The sequence below is a fragment of the Phalacrocorax aristotelis genome, chromosome 7 (assembly GCF_949628215.1).
Source record: "Phalacrocorax aristotelis chromosome 7, bGulAri2.1, whole genome shotgun sequence".
NCBI classification, from domain to species: Eukaryota; Metazoa; Chordata; class Aves; order Suliformes; family Phalacrocoracidae; genus Phalacrocorax; species Phalacrocorax aristotelis.
This window is the reverse complement of record NC_134282.1, coordinates 16,173,878-16,197,471: the sequence shown is the minus strand read 5'-3', so window position 1 is coordinate 16,197,471 and position 23,594 is coordinate 16,173,878. Positions and strand designations below refer to the sequence as shown.

At 45.4% G+C, this 23,594-nt stretch overlaps 1 protein-coding gene across 3 annotated transcripts in view; it reads right to left on the bottom strand.

The window, feature by feature from the left end:
• Window positions 1–6,479: 6,479 nt before the first annotated feature.
• Window positions 6,480–23,594, bottom strand: part of FGF12 (fibroblast growth factor 12) — a 238,928-nt gene continuing 221,813 nt past the window's right edge. For all 3 annotated transcript variants that reach the window (XM_075098956.1, XM_075098954.1, XM_075098955.1), the window contains exons 4-5: window positions 15,605–15,803; window positions 6,480–7,003 (exon numbers count right to left, since the gene is read on the bottom strand). In XM_075098956.1, the coding sequence (XP_074955057.1) occupies window positions 6,885–7,003; window positions 15,605–15,803 (318 nt within the window). In that variant the 3' untranslated portion in view covers window positions 6,480–6,884. The remainder of the gene's footprint in view (window positions 7,004–15,604; window positions 15,804–23,594) is intronic.

Below are 23,594 nucleotides of genomic sequence, written 5' to 3'. Positions count from 1 at the left end.
ACATTGTGATCATCATGACACCACTGCAGCAGGGCTGGTTGCTGGCTGTTGGAGGCTTTAGGCACCATAGGCACAAACTAGGAAGAGCATAACAGGAGGGCTGACATCTCTGTGTCTCAGATTTTGGGTTTCTCACTATGGGGTTTACACAAATCAGGGTCCTTGGAAGCAGAATTGTCCAGGGTATTGAGCCTTGTTTTATTGTCTTTCCTGTCATGTCTGGAGGAGGTGTGTGGTGCCATGGGGAGGACTCTGTGAGGAGCCCCTCTGGGCTGGGCCATCAGCTGAAAGCCTGAGAAGGGTACTTGGCTTGGCATCCCACTGCTGCCCAGGCAGAAACTGCTCTGCCTTGTTTGGACCAGGATGCCCTGAGTACTCAGCAAGGACAAGCTCCCAGGGAAACTCTGACCTCTGAGAAAGGAAAACATCACTGCATGTAGGACCCAAGCCAGGAGCTGGATATAGGGCCTAAATGCCCCCAAAGTCCTACTTTAGGGACTGGCATTAAGATGGAGCCACTGATTGCTTTTCTCCCTGCAATTTTTCTCAGAGCTCAAGGAATTAAAATTCGCCAAAGCCTTAATTTCCGAAAGACATTAAGTCTGACATACGTCGACCCTCACAATGTCATTTTGTTTGACTGTCTGACCAACATTTTCCTCCTCCCCTGTGCTGCCCCTTCATTTTTGTATCAAGCAATGGGAAAGGAGGGGAGTAACCAGCTACCTAAGATGCAGGTTACACACAAGGTTAGCACAGCAGAAACATACTGGCTTCCTCTACCAGCTCTGCTCAGTATTTAAGCTGAGATATTTAGTTCCCATGGGGAAAATTGTGCTAGAATAGGAAAAGGCACAGCATGCAGCTATTATTGGGGCAGTGATTGTAATGAGCATGGAAAATGGAACAATAAAAAACCCATTCTTAATAGACTCTTGGGAGGGTTATCCTCTGCTTCTCCTCAGATCCTGTACCCAGACACTTTTTGATTTATAATTGGTAATGCTTTTTTTTGTTTGTTTTTAAATTTGGAGAGCCTAGATCTATTTGTATTGCTCAGTAAATATTAATGGCATTCCCCAAAGATGAATCACCCCCATGCCTGCACCAGTGTGTGGTTTGAATAAAACAAACCCCCCTTTTTTTTTTTCCAAGCAGCTGTTTCACCAGAGTTCTTGTCCTTTCCAGAAGTCCATAAAAGGTCAAATCTTTCTGCACCGATCCTCCAGTTGCCTCAGGAGGGAATGCTCTGGAGCCCATGCAAGCTCCATAACAATGATCAGTATTGTTTGCACTGGTGAAATGAGACCTGGAGCCTTGCTCACCTAGACCTCCTTTGCCAAAGAGAAGGTGCCTGAAGTCCAACAGGGAGACAAGCTGGGAAGGCATCAAACTTTCTGTGCATGCAGCAGTTAGTTATGCAAGTATCATGAAAAGAAATGCTTTGTCCTGAAATGGTAGCTACTTAGCTTTAACTTTGTGGCCACAAGGGTTTGAGATGTTGATATGCTTAAACGTGGTGCTAAAAATGTATCAGCCTGGCTATGGGATTTTTCTTTGGTCCTTAATCAAGATGTCTAAGAATAACATGGGGAAATTGGTTGATGCCATGATTGTTGCTCAGCAGTAAAAGCAGAGCAGTCAAGTTTTACTCCATGCTGGCGAGGACCATGTAAGGCTTGCTGCCTTCTACTCCGTGCAAACAGCTTTCAAGCACCCTGAAGGCTAAAGCACTGATGGTGGGAGAGGGAAGACATGAATGCTGTGTAAAACCTTCTGCTTCACCGAGGAAGTGCAGTGTTGATTCTTTTGATTTTACTCATAGCTGCTTGCAGCGGGTTATCCCATCAGAGCAACTAAAGATTTTGTTCCAGTTTTGGGAGAGGAATCTGCCCTTGAAGACACTCATTTTTGTCTTTTCTTGGGTTTGGGTTTTTGCCCTTGATGTAAAGTGACATGCAAACTGAGCCCTGCCATTTAGGACCAGGGCTAAGCTATGCCATAGTTAATAGAGGGCTAGTGTTGGACATCTTTTGGGGCCAATGTGCTCCCCATGTTAAAAGTGGTGTATTTTAGTGTATGCCCATTAGCAAAAGTTGGTTTTGTTTTCTGTAACTAATGATAATTTTGAATCTTCCTTTTTTAGGAACTGTAGTCCTCAAAAAGATGGTTTTTTTTCATGTCTACCATACATATATGCTGCAGCTTTGCTGGCATGAAACCAGGAAGGATGGCACACTTCATTTCCTGCTAGCTCTAATCAGCCTGGGGAGCTTACACCACCACTTGCTTCAGCTTTGCTCAGAAAGTGTGGCAATGATGTCTTTCTGGGGCAGTGGCACTCATGGTGTACAATCAGTGCAGTTTAAGATGTAAGGATGTAAAGTGAAGCCTGTGACAGCTTGAAGGACTGCGTGGGGCTCTATCCGCCAGACCCTATCTGAGAGCAAACAAAAAAATGTTGCTGACAGACAACTTTCATAAATTGCTTTGTTGAGTGTTAACTTCGCTTTATAGCACATTGTCACATGCCAGTGCTGACACTTGTGGCATAACTTGCTGGCACAGTATGGCATGCTTGTCGTGCTGGTATCTTTTTCTGCATTTTTTTTCCTAGTACATTTCTGATAGTTCAAACTGGAGCCATGTTATCAGGTTTTGCCCTTGATGCATAGGTGAGAGGAGCCGTGTTGCATAGCATGTACTGCCAGAACAGTGCTGACACCACAATTAAAAACCAAACTAGGGTGAAACAAAATGAATGCTTTAAATGTGCCCATATTTCTGGGCTGTGAAGTGTTTTCTGCTGCTGGACTTCTAATGTCTAAGTGCTTCCATAGCAGCATCTGTTATTCAGAGGGCAAAGGTTTGCTACAAACTTAGCAGAGTTAACAGTTACCATAGGCTAGGTGAGATGAAAGCATCCTTCTTTTTTATTGTTTGCTTTCCTTCGCCGTTTTCTGTGCTAGATGTTTACCCAATGCTATGCCAACATAGCTAGGAAGGAAATTTGTCCTGCTAGTATCCCATATAGGCTAGACAAGGGTTGCAGTCATGTTAATGTTAAACTGTAGTAATGTTAAACTGAATAACAAAGCTCCTTGAATGGTTGTGGCATGTGTGTCTAAAGAAAGAAACAAAAGAAATGTCACTCATCAGGACTTTGACACTGAGCAATAACAAAGAAGCAATGAAGAGGCTGTAAAAACCTCAAAGCAGGAAAAAAATATCTCTGGGCTCCCCTTTTCCCTGCAGATTGAGAAGTGGCAGATGGATAATCAACAAAACCCACAGCACCTCTCTGAAATATGGCTTGGGAGAAAGCTTGCAAGGCATTTGAGTAGAAAAAAAAAATGCATGAAACCCTGCATGGTACCTGCAAACCGCAGATCTCCCTGGTCTATCACAGGCATCTGGAGTGCATTGGGGTACCCAGAGCCAAGCAGCTCCCAGTCAGGAGCTGGTGCAGGTGGACACTCTGGAGCTGGGCTGTGCAGCCTTACTGGTTTTTGGGCTATCCTGATGTCAGGGGTCCCTGCAATATACCACAAAATGATTTTTGCAGCTTCCTTAGAGATCAAGAAGTGCACGGTATTTCCTAAGGGGTGTGTATGTGGGGTTTATCATGGTTTATGCCACCATATGTGGCTCACGGTTTGCCAGGGCTAAGCAAGCAGCAAGGAAAGCCAGCACTTACAACACATGGCAGAAGACTTGCTCTGAAGTAGCACAGACCCTGGGTATGAGCAGGATTAATCAGCTCTCATTACAGGCCAGCCCAATGAGTGTCGCATGAAGGTGATTAGCTCAAACATAATAGACCAAAGGAGCAGGTTATTTTGACTTTTAGTCCTGAACGTGGCACTTCCAGGGACTCTTGCAATTTGGCCGAAGAAAATTATCAAGGCAAAAGCCCAGTGTGGGAACTGGTAAGTGGGACACACAACAGAAAAAAAAACACATGGCAGGACTGGATCTGCTGTTGCCCATGGCTTTCCGGGCCCTTAAGCAGAGTGTCCTGCACACAAGGTCACAGCAATTATTTAGTCTCTCATGCTTTAGATGACATCAGTGACCATGGCAAGTTGCCCATGGCTGAGGCCAGAAGAGGCTTGTGGTACCAAAGCATGCCATGGATGCTGTCTTCTGTTGGAGGTGCTGGGCTTTGCCTCCCGGAGGGCAGCAGAGAAAGGCCATGATTCAGTGCCTAAACCATGGCTTTGGTGTTTAGTGGCTTGGTTAGTTCAGAGACCTGCTAGCTCAACACGGTGGTCTTGAGTCTCTATTTCTTTGAATATACATCTCTCCAGTGAGTAAAGAGCGCTCCTACCCCACACCACTTAATTTGGGGTGCTCTCTTGTTTGTGAGGGAGCTGAAATGTAGGCAATGAATTGTACCAGAAAGGGCATGGGGTATGTTCCCAACTTGAACGTGTACTAGTGACCTTGCACAAGCATTGTGAGACTGGGGGCTTTAAGTTGGACAGGAGTCACTCTGACAAGACTGGGAGCCCCAGATAAACCCTGTTGGTTGTTGCTGTTGACATGCAGTCACTGGCACCCTCTGTGTCCCTATAGCATGGAGGAGCTGCCTATAAGTGCAGCTTTAGGCAGCAGAGCCGTGGTAAGAGGTTCTTTATTTCACGGTTTCAGCTTTTCAAAACACAGAAGGATGTGCTTGAAATTCATTCCTTCATGCTGATCCTGGGAGTCTTCTGTAACCTTGAAATTTGGCGCTCTCCTTAGTTTTCTCTGCTTGCTCTGTGTTTGTATGGAGCTGCTCAGCAAGCCCTGCTGTGCACCGACACTGGCACATGTCACGGGGCTGGAAGCCCATGGGACAGCAGCTGCTTTGTAGGGCGCATCATGGCCAGCCCAGGCACTCGCTGTCTCCTGCAGCCACAGCAGGGTCACAGCATGTAGGCACCAGCCAGCTAAGGCATTGGCTGTGATAGCAAAGAAGCCTCAAGGATTAAGGTGGTATTTGGTATTTCATGTATGCCATAATTTATGACCGACAAACACTCTTGCCCAGCTTGTAACAGCAAGGCTTTAGGCTATTTTCCCTTGTATAACAAACCGTTCGGACCTGGTAGCCCTCTCCAGGCCCCTCAGCATTTGCTTATTCATTTTGCTTTTCACCTTTCTCAGAAGATATAACCACGGCCTGAGCAGCAAAAACTTCCCTGGCACCTCAGCCAGGGCACTGCCCATTTTTTGTAACATTTTTATTGCCTCTACAATTTGCTGCTCCTGCCTGCAAGCCCTGGGTGCTGAAAGAGGTCAGAGACTGAAGTTAATGTGTACGGGCATCTGCCCGTGTTGTCCTTTTTCAGTACCACCCATGGGAATGAGGGTGTGTGGGTCACCACTGACTCCCAGACTACAAGGAGAGAAAGTGCCTGACAGGGAGAGACTTGCAAATCCCCACTAATGCCCTAGCTGCTGCGGGTGGGCTCAGCACTAGGCATACCTCACCCCGTCACACTCTTCATTGCTGTTCCCTATCTGTGAAGTCATTACTTCTGAAGTGCTTCTCCAGGCTCTGCAGCCCTGGTATTTGTGAGACATGTACCACCCCTCCCACCCCCCACTTCCCTCTCTCCACCCCATACCCAGATTGCTGCAACATCGCCATGGTTCTTACCCCATAAAGGGCTTGACAGCAGTAAGGGTTTGGATTAGAGGGGTTTGTAGTCTTGGTTTTGAACATGTGTAAAATGAGATGTGTGTGGAGCCTTAACACACAGGGAGAGCCTGGCTGTTAGAAGGAAATGGCAGCATCTCCTCACCCTGGCACAGCTGGAAGCATACAACCACCCACATTCCCCTGCAGCTGCCCCCTGCTCTGCACACCCCACCTACTCCCTCCCCACACCCTTCTTCCCATCACTGAAATCCCTGCCACCCCCTCACATAGCACATGCCTCATCATTTCCATCTGACAGCAAGGATTTCAGTAGCATTTCTTGCTCTGTTTTGTATTTTAAGGCAAGCAGCCATCCCTTCCTCCCTTTATCTTCTAGCTCTTCCCCAATAAATATGATCACTTCATCCTGCGAGACCTGAGAAACCCATTTCTGAAATTCCCCTGGCAACTAATACAGTAAAACAAGCCTATAAATATAAATAATTATCATAAAAAGGCATAAAATGCCAGACCTGGGTCAAACTCACACAGTGACAGTAGCAACAAATAACTACATAGTGTTTGAACGTAGATGAAAAAAGCTGAATACAGAGTAGCTAGTTTGTTGCCCATAACTGTCTTAATTTGGACAGGCCATATTTTATTGCTAGCAGAGCAAACACAGTCATAATCCATCTCTACCTTTCCTGCTTTGTGAAAAATCCCATCCATCCCCAGGGAAGCAGGGATGGAAAAAAAACAGTGATGTGAATGTGAAGTGAAAGTATAAGACAGAAAGCACAGTCCCAGGCTGTGTTTCCCACATGTTTCTCGCACATCATATGCTAAGTTCAGTTTTCCAAAAGCTTAGTTTTATTTTTAAAGGTAACATCTTTATTATTATTATTATATTTATTAGTTGTTATCATTATTATTATGCAGAGATGAGATTTTTTTCCCCCTTTGATCACAGAGCAAACAGTTTGCTTTTGAAAATGTTAATGGAGTCCTGATTTAAAACATTTTTTTCTTCACTATTTTTTTGTTGTTTTTGTTTTTTAAAACGTTGCAACAGGCAGGATCTGGGGTTCGATTTCCTCGTCCTACACAAAGAAAGATTCTGGAGTTCGGACTCCTAGCCACTACCAGTAGGTCCTGCCTTGCTCAGTTGTCTTCGTCTCAGTGAGGTTTCGCCAGGTGGGGTGGGTAGGTGGGTGGGAGGGGAGGAGTTGGAAGAAGGGAGGGTATTTGTCAGCTATGTCGAGTCTTGGTTAACAACTTTGCCTCCATTCATGGTTGGTGTCCCTGAACTTTTTCTTGAGCGTCCTTGTTTTTCTCCAATTTCATGCAGCGATGGCTCTCTGTACATGCACACTGCAAACAGAAAAGATACCCGTTAACAGCCCTGAAGCCACAGACATTAGTGACCATAATGAATTATTTCTTTGTATGTGAGAATGAAATTCCAGCCCCAATACAAACATACACACACCCGCACACTTACAGAAACCTCAGTGACCCAGCAGTAGATCCTGATACCAAGCAGGATCTCTTACCTGCCCTTGCTGCCAGTCAGGTCCTCCTTCTGTCTCTGGATCTTCCCAATGGCACAGATAGAGACAAGCATCTTCTCCTTTCTCACAGAGAAGGCTTTCTAGGTTTTCTGTGCTTTACTGTTTTTTTTCATGTTATATTCATATATAAAAAAAAAAACATTCGAGTTCACAGCATCATGTATTGTCTCAAGATGCTGACTATCATCTAATAACAGGCCAAAGAATTGCCGAGTCCCCTCCAACATGAAGACCTTCAGAGCCTTGAATCAAAACTACACTTGCATCTGTGCCATTCAAGCCTTCTGAGCAGTAAGCTCTAGATCTGGAAGTGGTAACTCAAGCCCATTTGGTTCCTTTGGCCAAGAGCTGAGGTCTGCTCTCAGCACTTCTCTTTTTTTCCCCTCTAAATCAAGACAGCCAGCCAAGGCCGTGAGCAGACACACGGGGATAAGTTCAGTGACAAGAAGCCAGGAGCATCTCAGCTCTGTGTGGTCACCTGGCAGCACCTGAGAACAGGGCGGATGGAGGGCACCTTCTCACCAGACTCTGGCTAAGCAATGTGTGCCCTATGAAAATGTTCTTGCTTAGCCTAGACAGCCTGAGAAGGCAACGTCTGCCCAAGGCACGGCACATCCCCATGTCCTGTGTAGCATAAACCATTTAGCCAACTCACCATGTGGACTAAGTCCTCATGGCTGTCCTTCTGCTGTGTGAGGTGTGCCAGAGCAGGGGCACATGCTGAGCGTCTCAGCGTCTCACACCAAAGGGACCATCTCTGATGAGCTCATCACAAATGTGGTGAGGTGCAGATGTGATTGAAATAGTGAGGCATCTCAAGGGCAGGCACACTGGAGTTGAGAACTTGAGGTAAGTCCAGACTGCAAATGTCACGCCCCGATCTTTGCAAAAATTAGGATAGAGAGAAATGATTGTGTGCGGCTTCATTTTGTAAAGCTGTCACGTCACAAGCAATGGCACAGAGCTTAAACACAGGGTATAGAGCCCATCACATTTTGGTTCCGGGTAATCAACAAGAAGAAAATTTCAAAAATTATCTGAAGAAATGAAAAAAAAATACCCCATATATAAAAAGGCGATGTAAGCACTTATATTTATAACCTCCCCTGATTTGCAAATAAATCCTGGCAATTAGAGGCAGGCTGCAAATGACATTATTGCTCTGCATTTTACTCCTAGCTAGATAAACAGTTATAGCAGTGTGCTACAACACAGGACAGAGATAAAGTGCAGTCAACTGTGTATTAACAGAAGGGATACTGCATTGAATATATGAGCAGTGAAAAAGTATTACTTTTCCCAATGAGCATTTCTCATGCAAGGCTTTCAAAGCAGTTTAAACACACACTAGCTGGGCCTCCCAGCGTGGCTGCAAGGTAGATATTGCTCTGCAAACTGCTATTGCTACTGGAGACATTTTTTGATGAAAATGAAAAAAAAAGAGAAAATTAATGACTTGTCCCATGGATCTAGGCCAGGATGAGCAATGCCAGGACTGCCCGTCGGCTGCCCAGACTATGAGTGCTGTCTGCATGCTGCAAGGAAAGTGTGTAGCATGATGGCAACAGAAGGAAAAGGGCTCTCACATCCCCCTTTAGCTGCTGAGCTGCCCCTCATACCTTGGTGAGTGTCACTAAACGATCTGGTGATGGTGAATTTGCCTGTTACAGTAAAGTACCTAACAAACTCTTAAAGAACAGTATGAAAAGGTTAACAACTTAGGAAAACCTGTGCCCTTGTGATTTCTTAGCCTGAGCTGCAGAGCCTTTGGATGACACTGAGGATGCACATCACTTTTGTGTCCAACCTTATTCTCTGAGTAATGGTTGCCCAGCAGAGTTGGGTATTTGTGCTGGCGTTGCCCCAGCATCCCTGATGTCCCATACACAAAGTTCTGTCTCAAGTGCAGTGTTCTCTTCACCCTGACCTCTCTGATCCTAAGCTGGAGCTGGAGAGACCTCTGTGAGCTCTTCCTCCAGGCAGCTGCATGTACTAAGCTTATCTTACCTGCAACCACTCCCAGTGCCCCATCAGGCTGGGCCAGATGTTAACCACAAGGGCTGAGCCTGAGCAAAGCCCACAGCAGCGGCACCATGGCACATTGCCTTTCTTCAGCTCCCTGCCTCTCACCATGGCCTTTGGGCAAAAACGTTGAGCTGCTAACTAGGCTTAAAGAGTAATAAATATAAATCAGGCTACAGACGTAAACAACATTTGCAGCTAAAAATTAAGGAAACCCTGTACCCCGTACACAAATAGGGCAGGAGTTACAAGTTTATCTTCCAGTCTAGTGCATGATACAAGCACTGACATGGGGAATGGCTAGAGGCTGCTCACATTGTGCTTTTCAGTCAGAGCTGTCAAAGCCTCTGTACCAGACACACTGTGCCAACAGACCATGCCAGAAAAATCTGTAGCAGCATAGGACAAGTGTATTTTCAGTATTTAGCTACACCTACAGTATCAGTGTACGCAGTATTTTTATGGCATCATGTACAAGGTAGCGCCTGGATATTCTCCTACACAAAAGGCTTGTGCACGTGTGCTGAGCGACGGCCGTCGCTCAGCAGTGGCTGCAAACCCATGTGCACAACAACACACAGGTGTGTGTGTGCACACAGACACACGGCTGTGTATGCACACAGCCGCAAATGTGTGGGGGTTTTAAGGACAGTGTGACATGTTGTGCAACATAAGCTCTTGGACTGCAGTTTGTTACTCCTTGTACTGAGGAAGCTTGAGTGTGACTCACGCGTGGAGATGTTAGTCATGGACCAGGGAAGGGAGGGGGGGTGTTTGCAAATGGACTGTTGTGAGAGCCCAGATCTTCCTGGCTCTAAACTAATTCCTTGTGGTTCAGGACCAGCACACACTGATGAGTCTGTTCAGGGTCCCTGTGTGTGCATGTATGTGTGGAGACACTCTGTCCCTGTCATGTGTACCAAGGTAAACTAGCAGCAGTGTGACAGCCAGCATGCCCAGACGCTTGGAAGGTCTGCTGGTGCACACAGCACAAGGCAGCTTTGGAAGGATGAGCAATTTGGCTAGAACAAGAGTCCCCTCCCTGCTTTGCCTTGCTTCTGCCACCCACCCACAGCCACCCACAAGGCCAAATACAGCCCTTTATGTCTGGAAACCAAGCTAATGCTCTGGAGCTTCAATCAGATAATCAGCACCTATGTCCCAGATTCTAATCAACACATCCATATTTGTGCTTTAATTGGAAGGTGCCATTAGCTTGATCTGCTGAAGAGCCACGGGCACAAATGGAAGGGGGTGAGCAGCAGTGGAGCTATGCCCATGTCAGGTTCTTGCGGCTTTTGATTCCCTGCTTCCCTGCTAACCAGCAGTGCCTCCCATTCACATGCACAAGAAACCAATTTTGCACAAAGAAACAACTCCCTAATTAGGCAGGAACAGACTGGAGGTACAAGCAAGGGGGGAAGGGGGTCAGTGGGGTGCATCCTTCCTGAAGACAAAGGCACGGAGGGGGCTGCCTGTCACCCAGGCACCAGGAAGAAGCTCCATCTCTCACCTACGCACTGGCACAGGATCCCAGCCTCATATCTGCTTCCCAGGCTTGGCACTGGCACACCACCCACACAGTGAAACCAAAACCACCCTGTGAGGCTTCCCTGGGCATCAGGGACTGCCTGAATTCGGGAAGCAGGCACCATTTTGTGTCCTGATCCTAGCATTTTTCACCTGGCATCACTGCTAGTTGAGGAGGTTCCGGGGATACGACAAACTCCATTTCCTTTCTCTAGAATACAGGGAAAAGCTTATTAAAGGATGTTAGCTATATCCCATCCATCCAGCTTCACTCCTGGCTTTCCCTGCCCCAGACCCTAGTGAGTCGGGAGGAACAAAATTTTTCCCAAGTTGCTGTTTAGCACATAGGCAGGTCGTTAGCCCGGCAGGATTGCAACGTGACCTGATGGCAGCCTGGATCGGTGTCTGGGCAGGGCCTGACACACATCCTCTGGCAGGCAGCCCGGGAGATGGGCCCCTTCCCTTGACGGATGCCACAGCTCAGAGTGTTGGATTCTGCAGTAGCGGCTGCATTAGCTAATGCTTGGGTGGAGAGAATTAATTGTTTGAGCAGCAGCAAAGGGCAGGAGGGAACACCCTCGTTTTCTGCCTCTAATTACTGTGTTCTCAACCTGGTCCCAGCTGATGCATTTCAGAGACATTTGAGCTTCCATCTACTAGCAGCTAAGTGTGCAGGATACTGCCAGATGGAATCACAGTTTGTTCAGGTAAGAAACGCAACACAGGATGACAAAAAGCCAAGCGAAAGCATGGTTAAAATACATTGCATTTGCCATCTAATAAGTTGATTAGGAGTTTAATAGATGAACAAGTGAGTTAGTGTGGGATTGAAAACATACCAAAGCCTGCCCACTTGAAAGACAGACCCAAAAGAGGAGCTGTGTTAACAAAGCCTGATAAAGAGTGTGGGGTTTGTCCTTCTTTTTTTCAAAGATAACTTATTAGGGTGTTTTGTAGATTAAGGTGATACCTCTGAAGCATTTTCACGAGGCCTACCACATTTTCCCACTCACCAGTGTCTTGTACTTCTTTGCAACATCTAACAACTCTGCTTTAACAAAACTGGGGTGCTGCATCCCTGGGAAAACACACTGGGGAAGATCTGACTGCTGTTCCTTGCACACGGATAGTCATCAGTGGTAATAAATGGATCAGACTAGTCATTAACAGGTCACCTTCATAGCTGATATGTGTTCATGTCATGAGGGCTGAAGTACCATGAGTTTGGAGTTAGGGGCAGCTCTTCTGACTCACATGGAGGAATAGTTGTCTTCTGCCTTCTCTGGCCAGATTTGCCACCCCAAATGCATCCTGGCTTGGGCCAGGTGAAAGATGAAAGGGAGCTTTTTTGGGAAAGCAATCTGGAAGTGATGTCTTCAAGGAGAAGGAAATACAAATAACAGAGCACATCCACAATAAGCATCTGATAAAATTCTCACTTAAGTGACTGCAGAAGTCTCCCATTGTTTCAGATCATTTGGTTATTTAAAAGAACAAAAGGCACTGTGGATGGTAGTGTTTGTCTAGCACTAATCACTACAGACACTTAAAGAGACTGAAATTGCTTTAAAAGATTGCTTGGTGTCTAAGTGACAATTATAGTCAAGCTAATTTCTTGTGCAGTCTGCTTCAATCTATATGTCTGCACTTTAAGGGCTCATTTAGCTCGAATGATCAGTGATCAAAAATAAAAATATCAAAAGATATGTGTTGTGTATGTGTGTTTTTAACCAAAACTGGCACCACACAGTACATCGGCTGCTGCCTGCCAGGCTGTTTGCCTTGGCTTTGCCTGTGCACAGATGGGAGAAGAACTTAACGTTTCCCCTGTTATTACTTAGTAAGTTTTTTTGTGCTTTCATATTGATTAAGCTTAATACTATCTCCAAAAACAAACAAATCCTACACTAAACCAAAAAAATCTGTCCTACACTAAACCAAAACCCAAAACTTTTCCAGTTGATATCTAGCGAGTTTTGTACAGAACACCTCTAGCATCCTGACAATCTACAGGGCTCAAAACACTCTGTGGGATTAGCACAGCATAAAGCTGTAGCTGCTAAAAGCCATCAATAACATACATACATACATAGCTACCACTGTATATATATCCGTATGTACACATATGTAGTCCCTAGAAATTATCTGGGAGGGTATTTCATATTTATTTATTAGTTTACTGCCCATTTGCAACTTCAAGGGACAGGACTTCTGAATTCACAAAGCAGGATGAAGCAATGGGAGTCAAATGAGCTCCCAGGGCAATCTGGGCTTTTTTGTGTTGCCCTTCCCTGAGAGCGCTCTCTTCACTAAGCTGCTGCATAATTTTTCTGTACGTGGCAAACAACTGGGAAGTTTAATCTCAGAGATAATTGCCACTGAAGTGGTGGGTGAAGTGATTCCTAGCAATGTATGTAACACCTCTCCTTCCCAGGGGACCAGATTCCTCCTTGCATACTTTACTGTGTCAGCCATCATGTGGCAGGGCTAATGCTGGTGGTGGCAAAAGAAAACCCGGGTGCATTATTGCAGATGGAAGCTGCAAAGTACTGGCCTGAATAAGCAGCAAAGCCCACACACGGGAGCGTGCCACAGCATTTAGCAGAAGGGACATGCAAATATAGCAGGGGACTGCTTTGAATGCTTCCCCAGGGTCATGACAAAGAGAAAGAAGCTGTTAAAACAGGGAAGGAATTGCCCCTTTTCTGTAACATCTTTGCTTGCAAGCTCTGCTCCCAGAGACTTTGATGGATGCAGCACAGAGAAGTCACGTGGAGCTGACCGCGTTTTACTCCAACCCTCCCCACAAGCCTCTGCTACCTACAATGAATCTTAGGCTTGGGAACAGGGTCCTCTGTCTGGAGTCACAGTCCCAGACAGCTGAATGCTTTGGGAAGCTGACATGTGCCTCGGCTTGGGAGACTGCCAGCTCTTTGATGCAGCAGCGCTCACGGAGGCTGACTGCAAAGCATGTGGAGGAGGGAAGGGGTGGAGGAGCCCTTAATTTGGCTGCCAACTTTCAAAGTGCTCACTCGCTCGGGAGGTTATGTGACAGCTGTGATTGAAGCAAGCGTGGGAGGATGCAACTGCAGGAAAGGGAAGCTCTCGGTCTGGGCTGGGCTTTTTAAAATGAAAGCCAGAGTGGCATTTGCTGCAATGAGAACTCCGCTGTGGGTCAGGCACCTCTATTAACTCAAGGCTTTCCATGAGGAAAGCCATAGGAATGGCCTAGTTTAATGCATGCTGAAGACAACTATTGAGCCATTCAGTAGATGCCATGCACGCTACATCAAACAAGATGCCTGGATTCAAAGGAACCCACTGATCAGTCCCAACATCCAGCCAGGCAGCAAATAAATACCAGAAGGAGCTGGAAATCCAGCTGTGAAAGCTAGTACTTGCAAAAGGCTCTCCTCCCAGCCAAGGCAGGAGAGGAGGAGACAGAAGAGAAGCTGGTGACCAACCCCATGCCTGAAGCAGGCTCTGTTCCTTAGCAAAACTCAGTGAGGACTTAGGGCACCAATCCTACTAATGTTCCAGATAAACAAGAAAAAGCTCCTGGCTGCAGAAAAGCTGTTGAAAACAAGCGTAGGACAAGAGGATCCAGGCCATTCTCTGCTCTTCCAACATCCCCATCTCCTGTGCAAGGCCACTGATACTGGGAACGCTGAGCTGAATTTCTCTCATTGTGCTTTGCTTCAGTGGTCCAACAGATAATTTCAGCCTGCCTTTCTGAATTGGCCTTTCACTCACACACACGCTTGTCTGCCCCTGCGCCTTAGCTGGGAACAGCTGCTAGTGCATGGACTTAGCTGTGGCCTCCACCACTTCTGAGTGGTACCTGTCAGGAAAGGATCAATCAGTTCATTCCTTCTCTCCATGTGTCCAGCCCTGACCCCACAGCCAACATGGGGGTAGTGAGAGGGGGCACAGAACTGCGCAGCTGAGGTCAGCCCCAGGCTGCCGTGTCCCTGAGGTGGCCACTGATAGGTCCAAGATGGGGTCAGAAAGGTGTACCTAGTTTGAGGATCAAAAAGTTTCCAAACCAGAGAAAAAAAAGAGGTCTCCTTGTTTCCAAAAGCATGCTAGTACCTGTTAAGTACTACATCACACTACATCTCTCCATTATCAGGGGCCAGCCTGTAAAAAGCACAATGCCCTGGCACAAGCCCATGGCCCGCTTCAGTAGTGTACAGTCAGCAACAGGGGGCAAAACTTCAACTCCATGACTTTCACTCATGCTGTGATGAAGACAGATGGCATGATAGCACCTCATCTAACTTTGGAGACCTATGGTAGAAGTTTCTCTACCCCCAGTGACTAACTCGGATGTCTTTACAAATGAGAAAAAAAACTATTTACGTCACCTTAGGGTCGACACATAAAGTACATCCACAGCTGTGCTGGCAGGACCCGTTTCTCTCCTGTTACTATAAACACAGTCTCGAAGTCTAAAATCAGGTGAGATAAAGCCTATCTCTACTGTCTCTGCATGGGACTGGAAACCCACTGAATGAGTTGGGAAAATCACCAGAGACCCCTGCTGCTGGCTGCTTGAGGGCTGCTTTCCTTTCCCAGTAAGTTCTCATGTTGCTGGGCTTTTAAATTTATCCTCTAGCAACCCAAAGCTGAGAAACCCCTTTGGGATGATGTGCAAAGTTTTTTACATGGGAAGTAAAGCAGATGAAATGCTACCAGTGCCGCCCAGCACCATCTTGAAATGTTACAAACACTGTCCTTGCTTTCTGGTCTTGCAGCCCAACACCCCCATCCAGGAAGCCCCCAAATCTGCAGTTGCAAACCCCCCCCCCCATACTCCGCTGATGGAGGGAGCAGGCAGATTCCATACCTTCAATGGGTTTGGGTACAAAATGTGATGAGGGTTTGGTTTTTTTCACTCGGTTTCCCTTCATAATTTGACCTTCTTTATTGAGTCCCAGGAACCACGCTCGGCCGGATTCTTGCTGTCGGTACAGCGTGGAAGAATAAATAACGTAGTAGTTTTCAAAGACAGATTCCTTAAATTTGCACTCTGGTGTGAAAACATCCTGCAGTGAGAGAGAGAAGAAAAAGCAATGGCAGGAATTATCACTGATCTCCTAAATTAGGCATCACTGAGTGATACACGGCGGTCACGCATTGCAGTTAGTTTAACAATAGAAAACAACAGGCATCAGCAATACCAGCTCCCAGCAATAATATATATCTAGAAAACCCCCCAGTGAAAAGAGAAGGCTCTCCTTCCCTGGCACAGCTGTGGTTTGCAAAACAGCCTACAGTGAAGTGGCTTGAAAAATATGCAGGAAAAATAAGGAATTTGTCAGGATTTTTCTTGAAATACTAAGCAAAAAAGAGAGCTCGGAAGCAAAGAGACAGCCTTGCTGCTCATCTGCTGCTCCCAGTGCCTCCCCCAGCTATGCTCTTACCTTCCCTGTGATGGGCAAGATATGTGCAATGGTCGTTGTCTAAAACATTGAGGCTTCTTCAAATTTTTATGGGCAAAGGGCAGTTTATCAGGGTCATTTAAGTGGATTTAGAGAAACGGGGGTACAAAAGCAAGCAAACAATTTATTTATTTTTCAAAAGCAATGGGAGGAAATGCTGCCACAAAGCCTGTAAATCTTTCAGCAAAGAGAAAGAAGTAATTTTACAGATTTCTGACACAAGTATTTCTTCATATACTGAGAACGTGTCCCACACCTGCCCAGGAACAGAGGACACATGGGCCTGTCCAAGACATCCCCTGAGCCTGTGCCAGCTGTGGGGGTGGCTGTACCTTTGCCCCTTATGCTGGCTTTGCATAAAGTCTCAAGGAAGAAACTATATCCAACTGTGGACCAAAACCTGTCATGTCCCATAACTTTTCAAGATTTTCAACAACAGGGAAATATGAAACCTCTTTTAAAAGAGTTGGCTCACCAGGGGACTTCATTGAGGCAGATGTGGTTGTTGGTGGGTTGGATTTTTTCCCCCATACTTTGATTTTGAGCAGAAAATTCATCGTCACTGAACAAATTCTCCCACTGGGTTCCTTAAAACTATGACATTCTTGCAAAAAGAGCTCAAGCCACAGTGAATACATGTTTTCTGAAAAAAACCTGTTTTAACAGAATAAAATCCCTTTTTCTAGGACCCAGACAAGGTATCTCAGAGCCCTGTGAGCGAAGGCAGGTGCTGCTACAGGCGAGCAATGCCCTCCCCCAAGCCCTTGCCACTCAGAAGTCCTTGGGAGCATCTCCCACCTTGCTAATGGAAAACCCATGATCAACATCTGGGCAAAGTGTCTGGAGTAATGATACATATTTACTGCAGACCTCATTTAAGAGTGAACATTTTGAACATTCAGCAACACTGAGGTATGCATTCCCAAGTGCTTTGGGGGTTATATAAAGCGTTGCTGGTCTGACAATAAATCCAGCGCGCAGTAGAGCTACGGAGCCAGGCAGGCTTGAAGCCACAGAAGATAAAGCGCAGCAGAAAGCACAAAGCTGTACTGCACACATGATGTTTGCATCAATCATTAATGCCACACAGATAAAAACACCATCAGCCCAATCGGTCATTTTGCCCTATCTGAAGGAGTCTTCCTTGCTGGAGAAATAAATATTTTAGGAAGAGAATGAAACAAGTTAAGAGAGATCTAGATGACTTAGAGCACTATAAAACAGTGTTTGAAGTAGCTTCCCAAAAGATCAGTGTTTAAGTGCTCCCTAAATCTGCTCTTTATCTCCAGGCTTTGTCTTGCCTTGGAAGACACAGCTCACTGGGGAGCCGGGCAGTTTGCAGCAGCTGCCTGCGACCGACTGACTGGCTCGGGGGCTCTCCTTGGCATCAGGCCCAGCCAGGCAGCAAACCCCACGACGAAGAGCATCCCTAAAAGCAAACTGGACAACTCAATCCCCTTTCCCATGCATTGGTTACCCTTTAATAAAAACTTATCACGGAAGTTTCCTTTAGGGGGACTGAAAAGTTGGTAGGCTGTGAAGGATAGCTACCAACTTGACCAAAACAGGAATGTACTGTGCATGACATAGCTGGATCTTCAGTGCCTGTTTTAATTTCAGCATGGAACAAAGACTTTTTATTTGGAATGAAGAAGAAATATAAAAACTAATGCCTTTTGAAAATGTTTCAGAAAGAAAAAAATGTAGATTTTATTTAAAAGTCATTGAAAACCAAGTTTTCAGATAAATATATATTTTAAAATTACTGCAGTGTAATATTTCATGACAGGCAGCAGTTCATAAAAGCGGATGCCATATTGTATACCCACTTGTACCAACAAAGCAGCAAAATTATTATATTATTTTAAAGCAAATATATTTAAAGACATCAACCTAATGAAGATTTAAGAAAACTAAATTAAAAATAGTTATTTCCTTGAAATGTTTAAGCTCCCCCACAAGCAAACTGTCCCTTTGTTTTTGTGAGTTGGCTGGCTGATTCTTCAGCCCCCACAATTGAAATAGCACTTCAGGACACTAACCATGGCAACACCACCAAGAAACATCCCAGCTCTGTCCACTTGGCAGTTTAGAAACCCCACAGATTTGACAGCTATGTTCTAGTTAAATAATGTAATTTTTGTTCATTATTATTAGCCTTCCTCTTATGTATATCACCTCTCCAGCAACAGCTAGTGTCCCACTGTGCCATGTAGGGACAAATGCACACCAGGATGCAATTCATCCTACCACCAAATTGACAGTCTTGACAGGTTTGAGCACCAGAGATCTTTGGTGTGGGCACTACCGCGTGCAGACATGGCACAAAGAGCAAGGAGATGGAGAAGGAAAAGCCAGCTGACCAGAAAGGAGATGGGACAGACAAGCAGGACACAGGCCACTCTCCCAAGCACCCCCTGGGGATATTTGGAGTGTCCGCTAAATCAGTTTAACGTGCAAACCCTTACACTTAACCTTTACTGATAACTTCTTGGTGGCCAACGTCCAGCTTTCAGCTACATTGTTTCTGCGTGTGCTTCTTGCTGATGGATTTGGGGCTACCAATAACAAAAGGCTCTTGGGATATTAATGGCAGAAACTCTCTACAAGCTTTACTGCCAAAATTAATTGTGGCAATTATGTCGAATCAGGTGGGAACTACAGTTCCCAGTTGAGAAGAGTTAGGAAGAAAGAGGAAAGTGCAGGTGAGCTTAACAGGCTTCACACTAATAAAGCAGTTCTTAGCAGCCACTGCTGCACAGACTGAAATCTGAGATAACTGAAGGTATTTTTGGAAAATGACTGAGTTATTAGCCAGACCTCTGGGGCAGGCAAGCTTCTTTGTTTTGTTTTTTAGGATTAATTCAGTGTTGATGATATGTGCTAGATGGTCAGACACCTGGAGTCAAATGCTTTCTCTTCATCCCACAGATAAAGAGTGGGTAAAACCAGCAAAGGCATCCTCAGGCTGTGTCCCCCACATGCTTCTGATGGGACATAACGACATCCTCCTCCAGAGGTAATGGTATGGTAAGCCCTGGGCTCAAGAGCACACACTTCATCCTCTCACTTGGAGCAGGGTCCTTTTGAAACGGCTTGTAACGAACCCCACTCAATTATTTTCCCAAATCTCTCTTTGACAGAAATAGCATGACCAGATACAAGACACTGAGAGGACAGATGGCTTCATCTTTTAACCACTGGTCTTTTTTCAGTCTTTAAACAAAGAAATAAATTGTGGCTCTCTTTTCTGTACAAACTCCATAGAGCTCTAGGTCCCTTGTCAGCACCATCATAAACTCAACTCACTTGGAAAACCCACCAGTTCTCCTCATTAAAAAGTATGCTTGTGATTTGGAGAAAAAAAAAGGAAACTTGCTTGTTTTTGTCTTCATGTGAAATACATGTCTTTGACTAAATTATTTTTGCATACAAAGTAAATACATTTATTTGTTTACTATTTGGAGATTTAGAGTCTGAGGCATTTTGTTAATTGTCTATAGATATTACTGAAAGCAGTTTCAAAAAGCAGATCTTTTTTTAATCATTAAACTAAAAACCTGCATGAAATATTTGTAAAAGAAATGTTAGTAATTTACATGCAAAATGATTTGCATCTGCCTGCAACTTGTTTTCTGTATCTCAATCCAATCCCTTGAATAAAAGGCAATTCCAGTAAGAAGAGTAATTAGATTTGCTTTGAAAAACAAACATAGGGCTGGTTTGTGCTAACTCCAGTTTTACTGGAAATTGCATAGTCTAGAAAAAAATAAAATGGTAGCTATCACACAGAAAATTAGGGAGACTATATTCAATGACACGTGGAATCAAAGAAGGGAGCTAAATGCATGCAAATGCCATTTGGGGGGGATTCAGTGTGTCAGACCTGTACAGGGAGCATGTAAGATACCATAGATTGCCCCAAAAGCTATTTCTGGTATAGAAAAACAAGATGTTTCATGTATCCTTGATCCCAGTAGTGTCTCCTGCCACCTGTAGATGGAAATGTGGATGGGACTTCCAGGCGCAACCCAATCTCTGTATCACTTGGTCCAATCTGGTCCTTCAGGAAGGTGTTGGGAATGTCTTGCCCCACCTGCCCCCCTCCCTGGCGCAGGCTGGGGGTGATTTGTGAGAGGACAGATTTTTTTGCTAATCTACCTCAGCTTTCACCTGCCCTGGTCAGGTAAATCTAACCCACGCTCTTGACCTTGAACATAGTAAGTTTTGATTGGACTCTTCTTTGCACTTCTGTAAAGCTGGAGAAGCTCCACAAATGTCAGTGGAGAAGCATCACTGGCAAACCTGTGGACGTGAGGCTGCAGGGCATTCAGGGAACACACTGCCACCCTTAGATGTCTCAGCTCCTTCAACAAATGCCAATCCAATGGTGCCACAGCCCCAGCGCAGGCATAGTGCTGCCAGGGCAGTAGACAGCCCTGGTGCTGCTCTGAGCAAGTGAGAACAGTGCCAGCCCCTGCCTGTACCAGGCTGTGAGCATCACTGCTGCTGGCACCCCGAGCATCCTCAGCCAGGAGGTGCACAGAAAGGGTCCCACCATAAGCAACAGCATGGTGCTCCTGGGTACTGATCACATGAGCGAGCAATTCGCTCCCTTGTTTGTTTAGACCAAGCTCTGACTGGCACAATAGCCCCTGATGTCCCCAGACCATGGCAGAAATGGTGACAGGTTTCCATGTGCAATGCTCAGGGACAGCCAGGAAGCCAGCAGAAGACTGTCACTAGCTGTTGTATTCAAACCCAGCTGCTCACTCAGTGTATCCCCAGACTAGACCACTTCTTTGTATTGCTTGGCATTTCCCTACAAACATTCTCAAAATTACCAGATAAATAAAGATCTCTTTTTTTTTTCCCCCCTCAAGATCCCCTTTCATTATAAACCAAAGGAGAATAGCAAATATACACATCCACACACAAACCTAATGACTTTATAAATTTAGTCATTGAAACTAGCAGCAATAAAAGAAAAAGCCCATTTTGCAAGTAGTTTGTGCCATGGTTTAGGAAAGGGGTGTTAATTATGAGTGTTGAAATATCTAACTAACACACTCCCAGAGTAACAGTTTTCCTTTGTTTACAGCACTTACGGGTTTCTCCTTTATGTTCTGCACAATTACTGAGGCAGATCTTCAGATAGGATAGAAGCACTAAACTGCACCAAACCCTATGGCATGGCAAGGCTTTCCTCCCAGAGAATCTGGCTCAGGATACTTACTGATGTTAGTGGTAATACTTAGAGCTCATCAAGTCATTTAAAACATATTAAGTAGTAATCATAAATATCATCACAGCTATCAGCAGTGGCATTTCATCATGGCTGCAGAGACAGACCACAGAAAAACTGGACTGTGTTCACTATGTCTGTATAGGTACTGCTCCATCGCAGGGGAAAGGATGGCACTGCGTAAGGGAATCTGCTTTATGGTGCTCTTTACCCAGTAAAGCCCATTCTACATTCCCCACTGACCTCAGCCAGAGCAGGGTTTAATCACCACCCCTCTGATGCCAACAGCACTGAGAAGTTTGGCGTTGGTATCAGTGCACCTAGACCTGTATGGATAAACAAAGACACCAGCTTCTCAAAGACATTTGGGCTCCCAGATGAAATGCAAATGCCCAACTCTGTGGAAGCTCAGAGACTAAACATGTATTTGAATATCTAAGAATCTGTGACCACAAATCTCATACCATAGCACACCTGGCATACTTCTATTCCCAGGACAGGTCTTGAACCACATAGGTCCTTTTCACAGGATAAGCCCTATGCAGACCACAGCAGCTTTCCACAGGCAACGATGCCTTGTGCACAGCCTGATAGAGTTCAGCGTCCTCCTGCCTCAGTGTAGCTTCTTCCATGACCTAGGGTTGCAATTGTCTGGAAATGCCTTACAATAATTGTAGCTGAGCTCTCTCTTGGCATGTGATCAAGAAACGCAAATGTGCATCCAAACTTTACATCTCATCAGATCTTTGTCCAGATGGCAGGTGATATTCTACTGTTCACACTCCACTTTTCCTCCCCCTTCTAGCTCCATAAAGGACTGGTGACAAGTCTTCTTGGTGGCCTTTTAGAAGTAGAAGAGAGCAGGTATGTTTTAAAATAACAAGCTGCTACATGGGAGTGTACAGCCCTGCTGCAGAGCAGAGATTCACTTGATGAGACAATATGGTATCTGCAAGTATTCTGACTCCACCTGGACCATCTGTTGGTTGGAGGGAGCACATTTTCCAACAAATCCATGCAGGTTTCTTCCCCAGCTCTGGAAGCTGATAAGCAGCTTTAACAAACAATCTAACTTACTGTCTCTGAAAAATATAACTAGAGGGCTATCTGCCCTCACTTCTGTAGGAACTCTCTGTGCTCATGGCACATATTTGTTCAGTTGGCTCAATTTTAAAACACCCAAGCAAGAGGTGGAATGCAGGCCTTCTAAGTCTTGCGAGCTGGCCCAGTATTCCTGGACAGGTGAAAAAATCAAGTGCTGGACAAGCCTCTGTAATTAAGCTGCAGATCTTTATACCTAAAGCACCTCTCCACATTCAAGGACTGATTAAATTATCCATGTGACCACAGAGGAAGTTTGTGAATGCTGGAGACAAAGGTGTGATTGCAGCATGGACGTGCCCAAGACAACCCTGCAGCAGCAAGGACATCTGCCTGGGCACACAGCAGAGTCTTGACAAAACCCATGGCAGGTTCTGTGAGACACGCTGAGCTCCATTCTGCCCTGGCTAACTCATTACCTAGATCAAAACGAGCTCATAGAGATCCACACGAGCTATGGTCTCACACTTGGCTGCAAAGCAGATGAACCCAGTGAGCTTTGGGGATCCAAATTCAGACCTGTCCATCCCACCATACCTCAGTACTGTGTTCCTCTGCTTTCAGCTCTTGGCCTGTCCACAGTGCAGGCACATTTTTACCAAGTGAGCATAAAGATAAAAGTGCCCAAATTCACTGCATTGGCCTTTGGCGAGGTGCTCATGCAATCCTGATAGGAACACAGCTTTCAAGTTAATGAGTGCTGACAAGAACATAACTCTGGATGGCTCTTCAAGCCAGGCTGCTCACTTCTATACCTCCCTGGGGAGCCTGGGTAGGCTGGGTGAGAGAGCAGGCTCCAGGAGTAAGAGCTGGGTACCAAAAACTGCACAGCTCTGTGTACAGTGTTACCTGGGGAAGGCTGCGCATCAAGAAACTCACTGCTGGGGCACACAGAGCTAGTAACATACTTTTCCTTTTGCTTCAGTTTTCCTTAATGATGGATCCTAACTTTGAATTCATGGTTGGAATGGATGGAATAAATTTTCATCCTTTCTCTTTAAAATGTAAGGTATATTTGGATTTTAATTGATCTATTTATTCTTTAATTT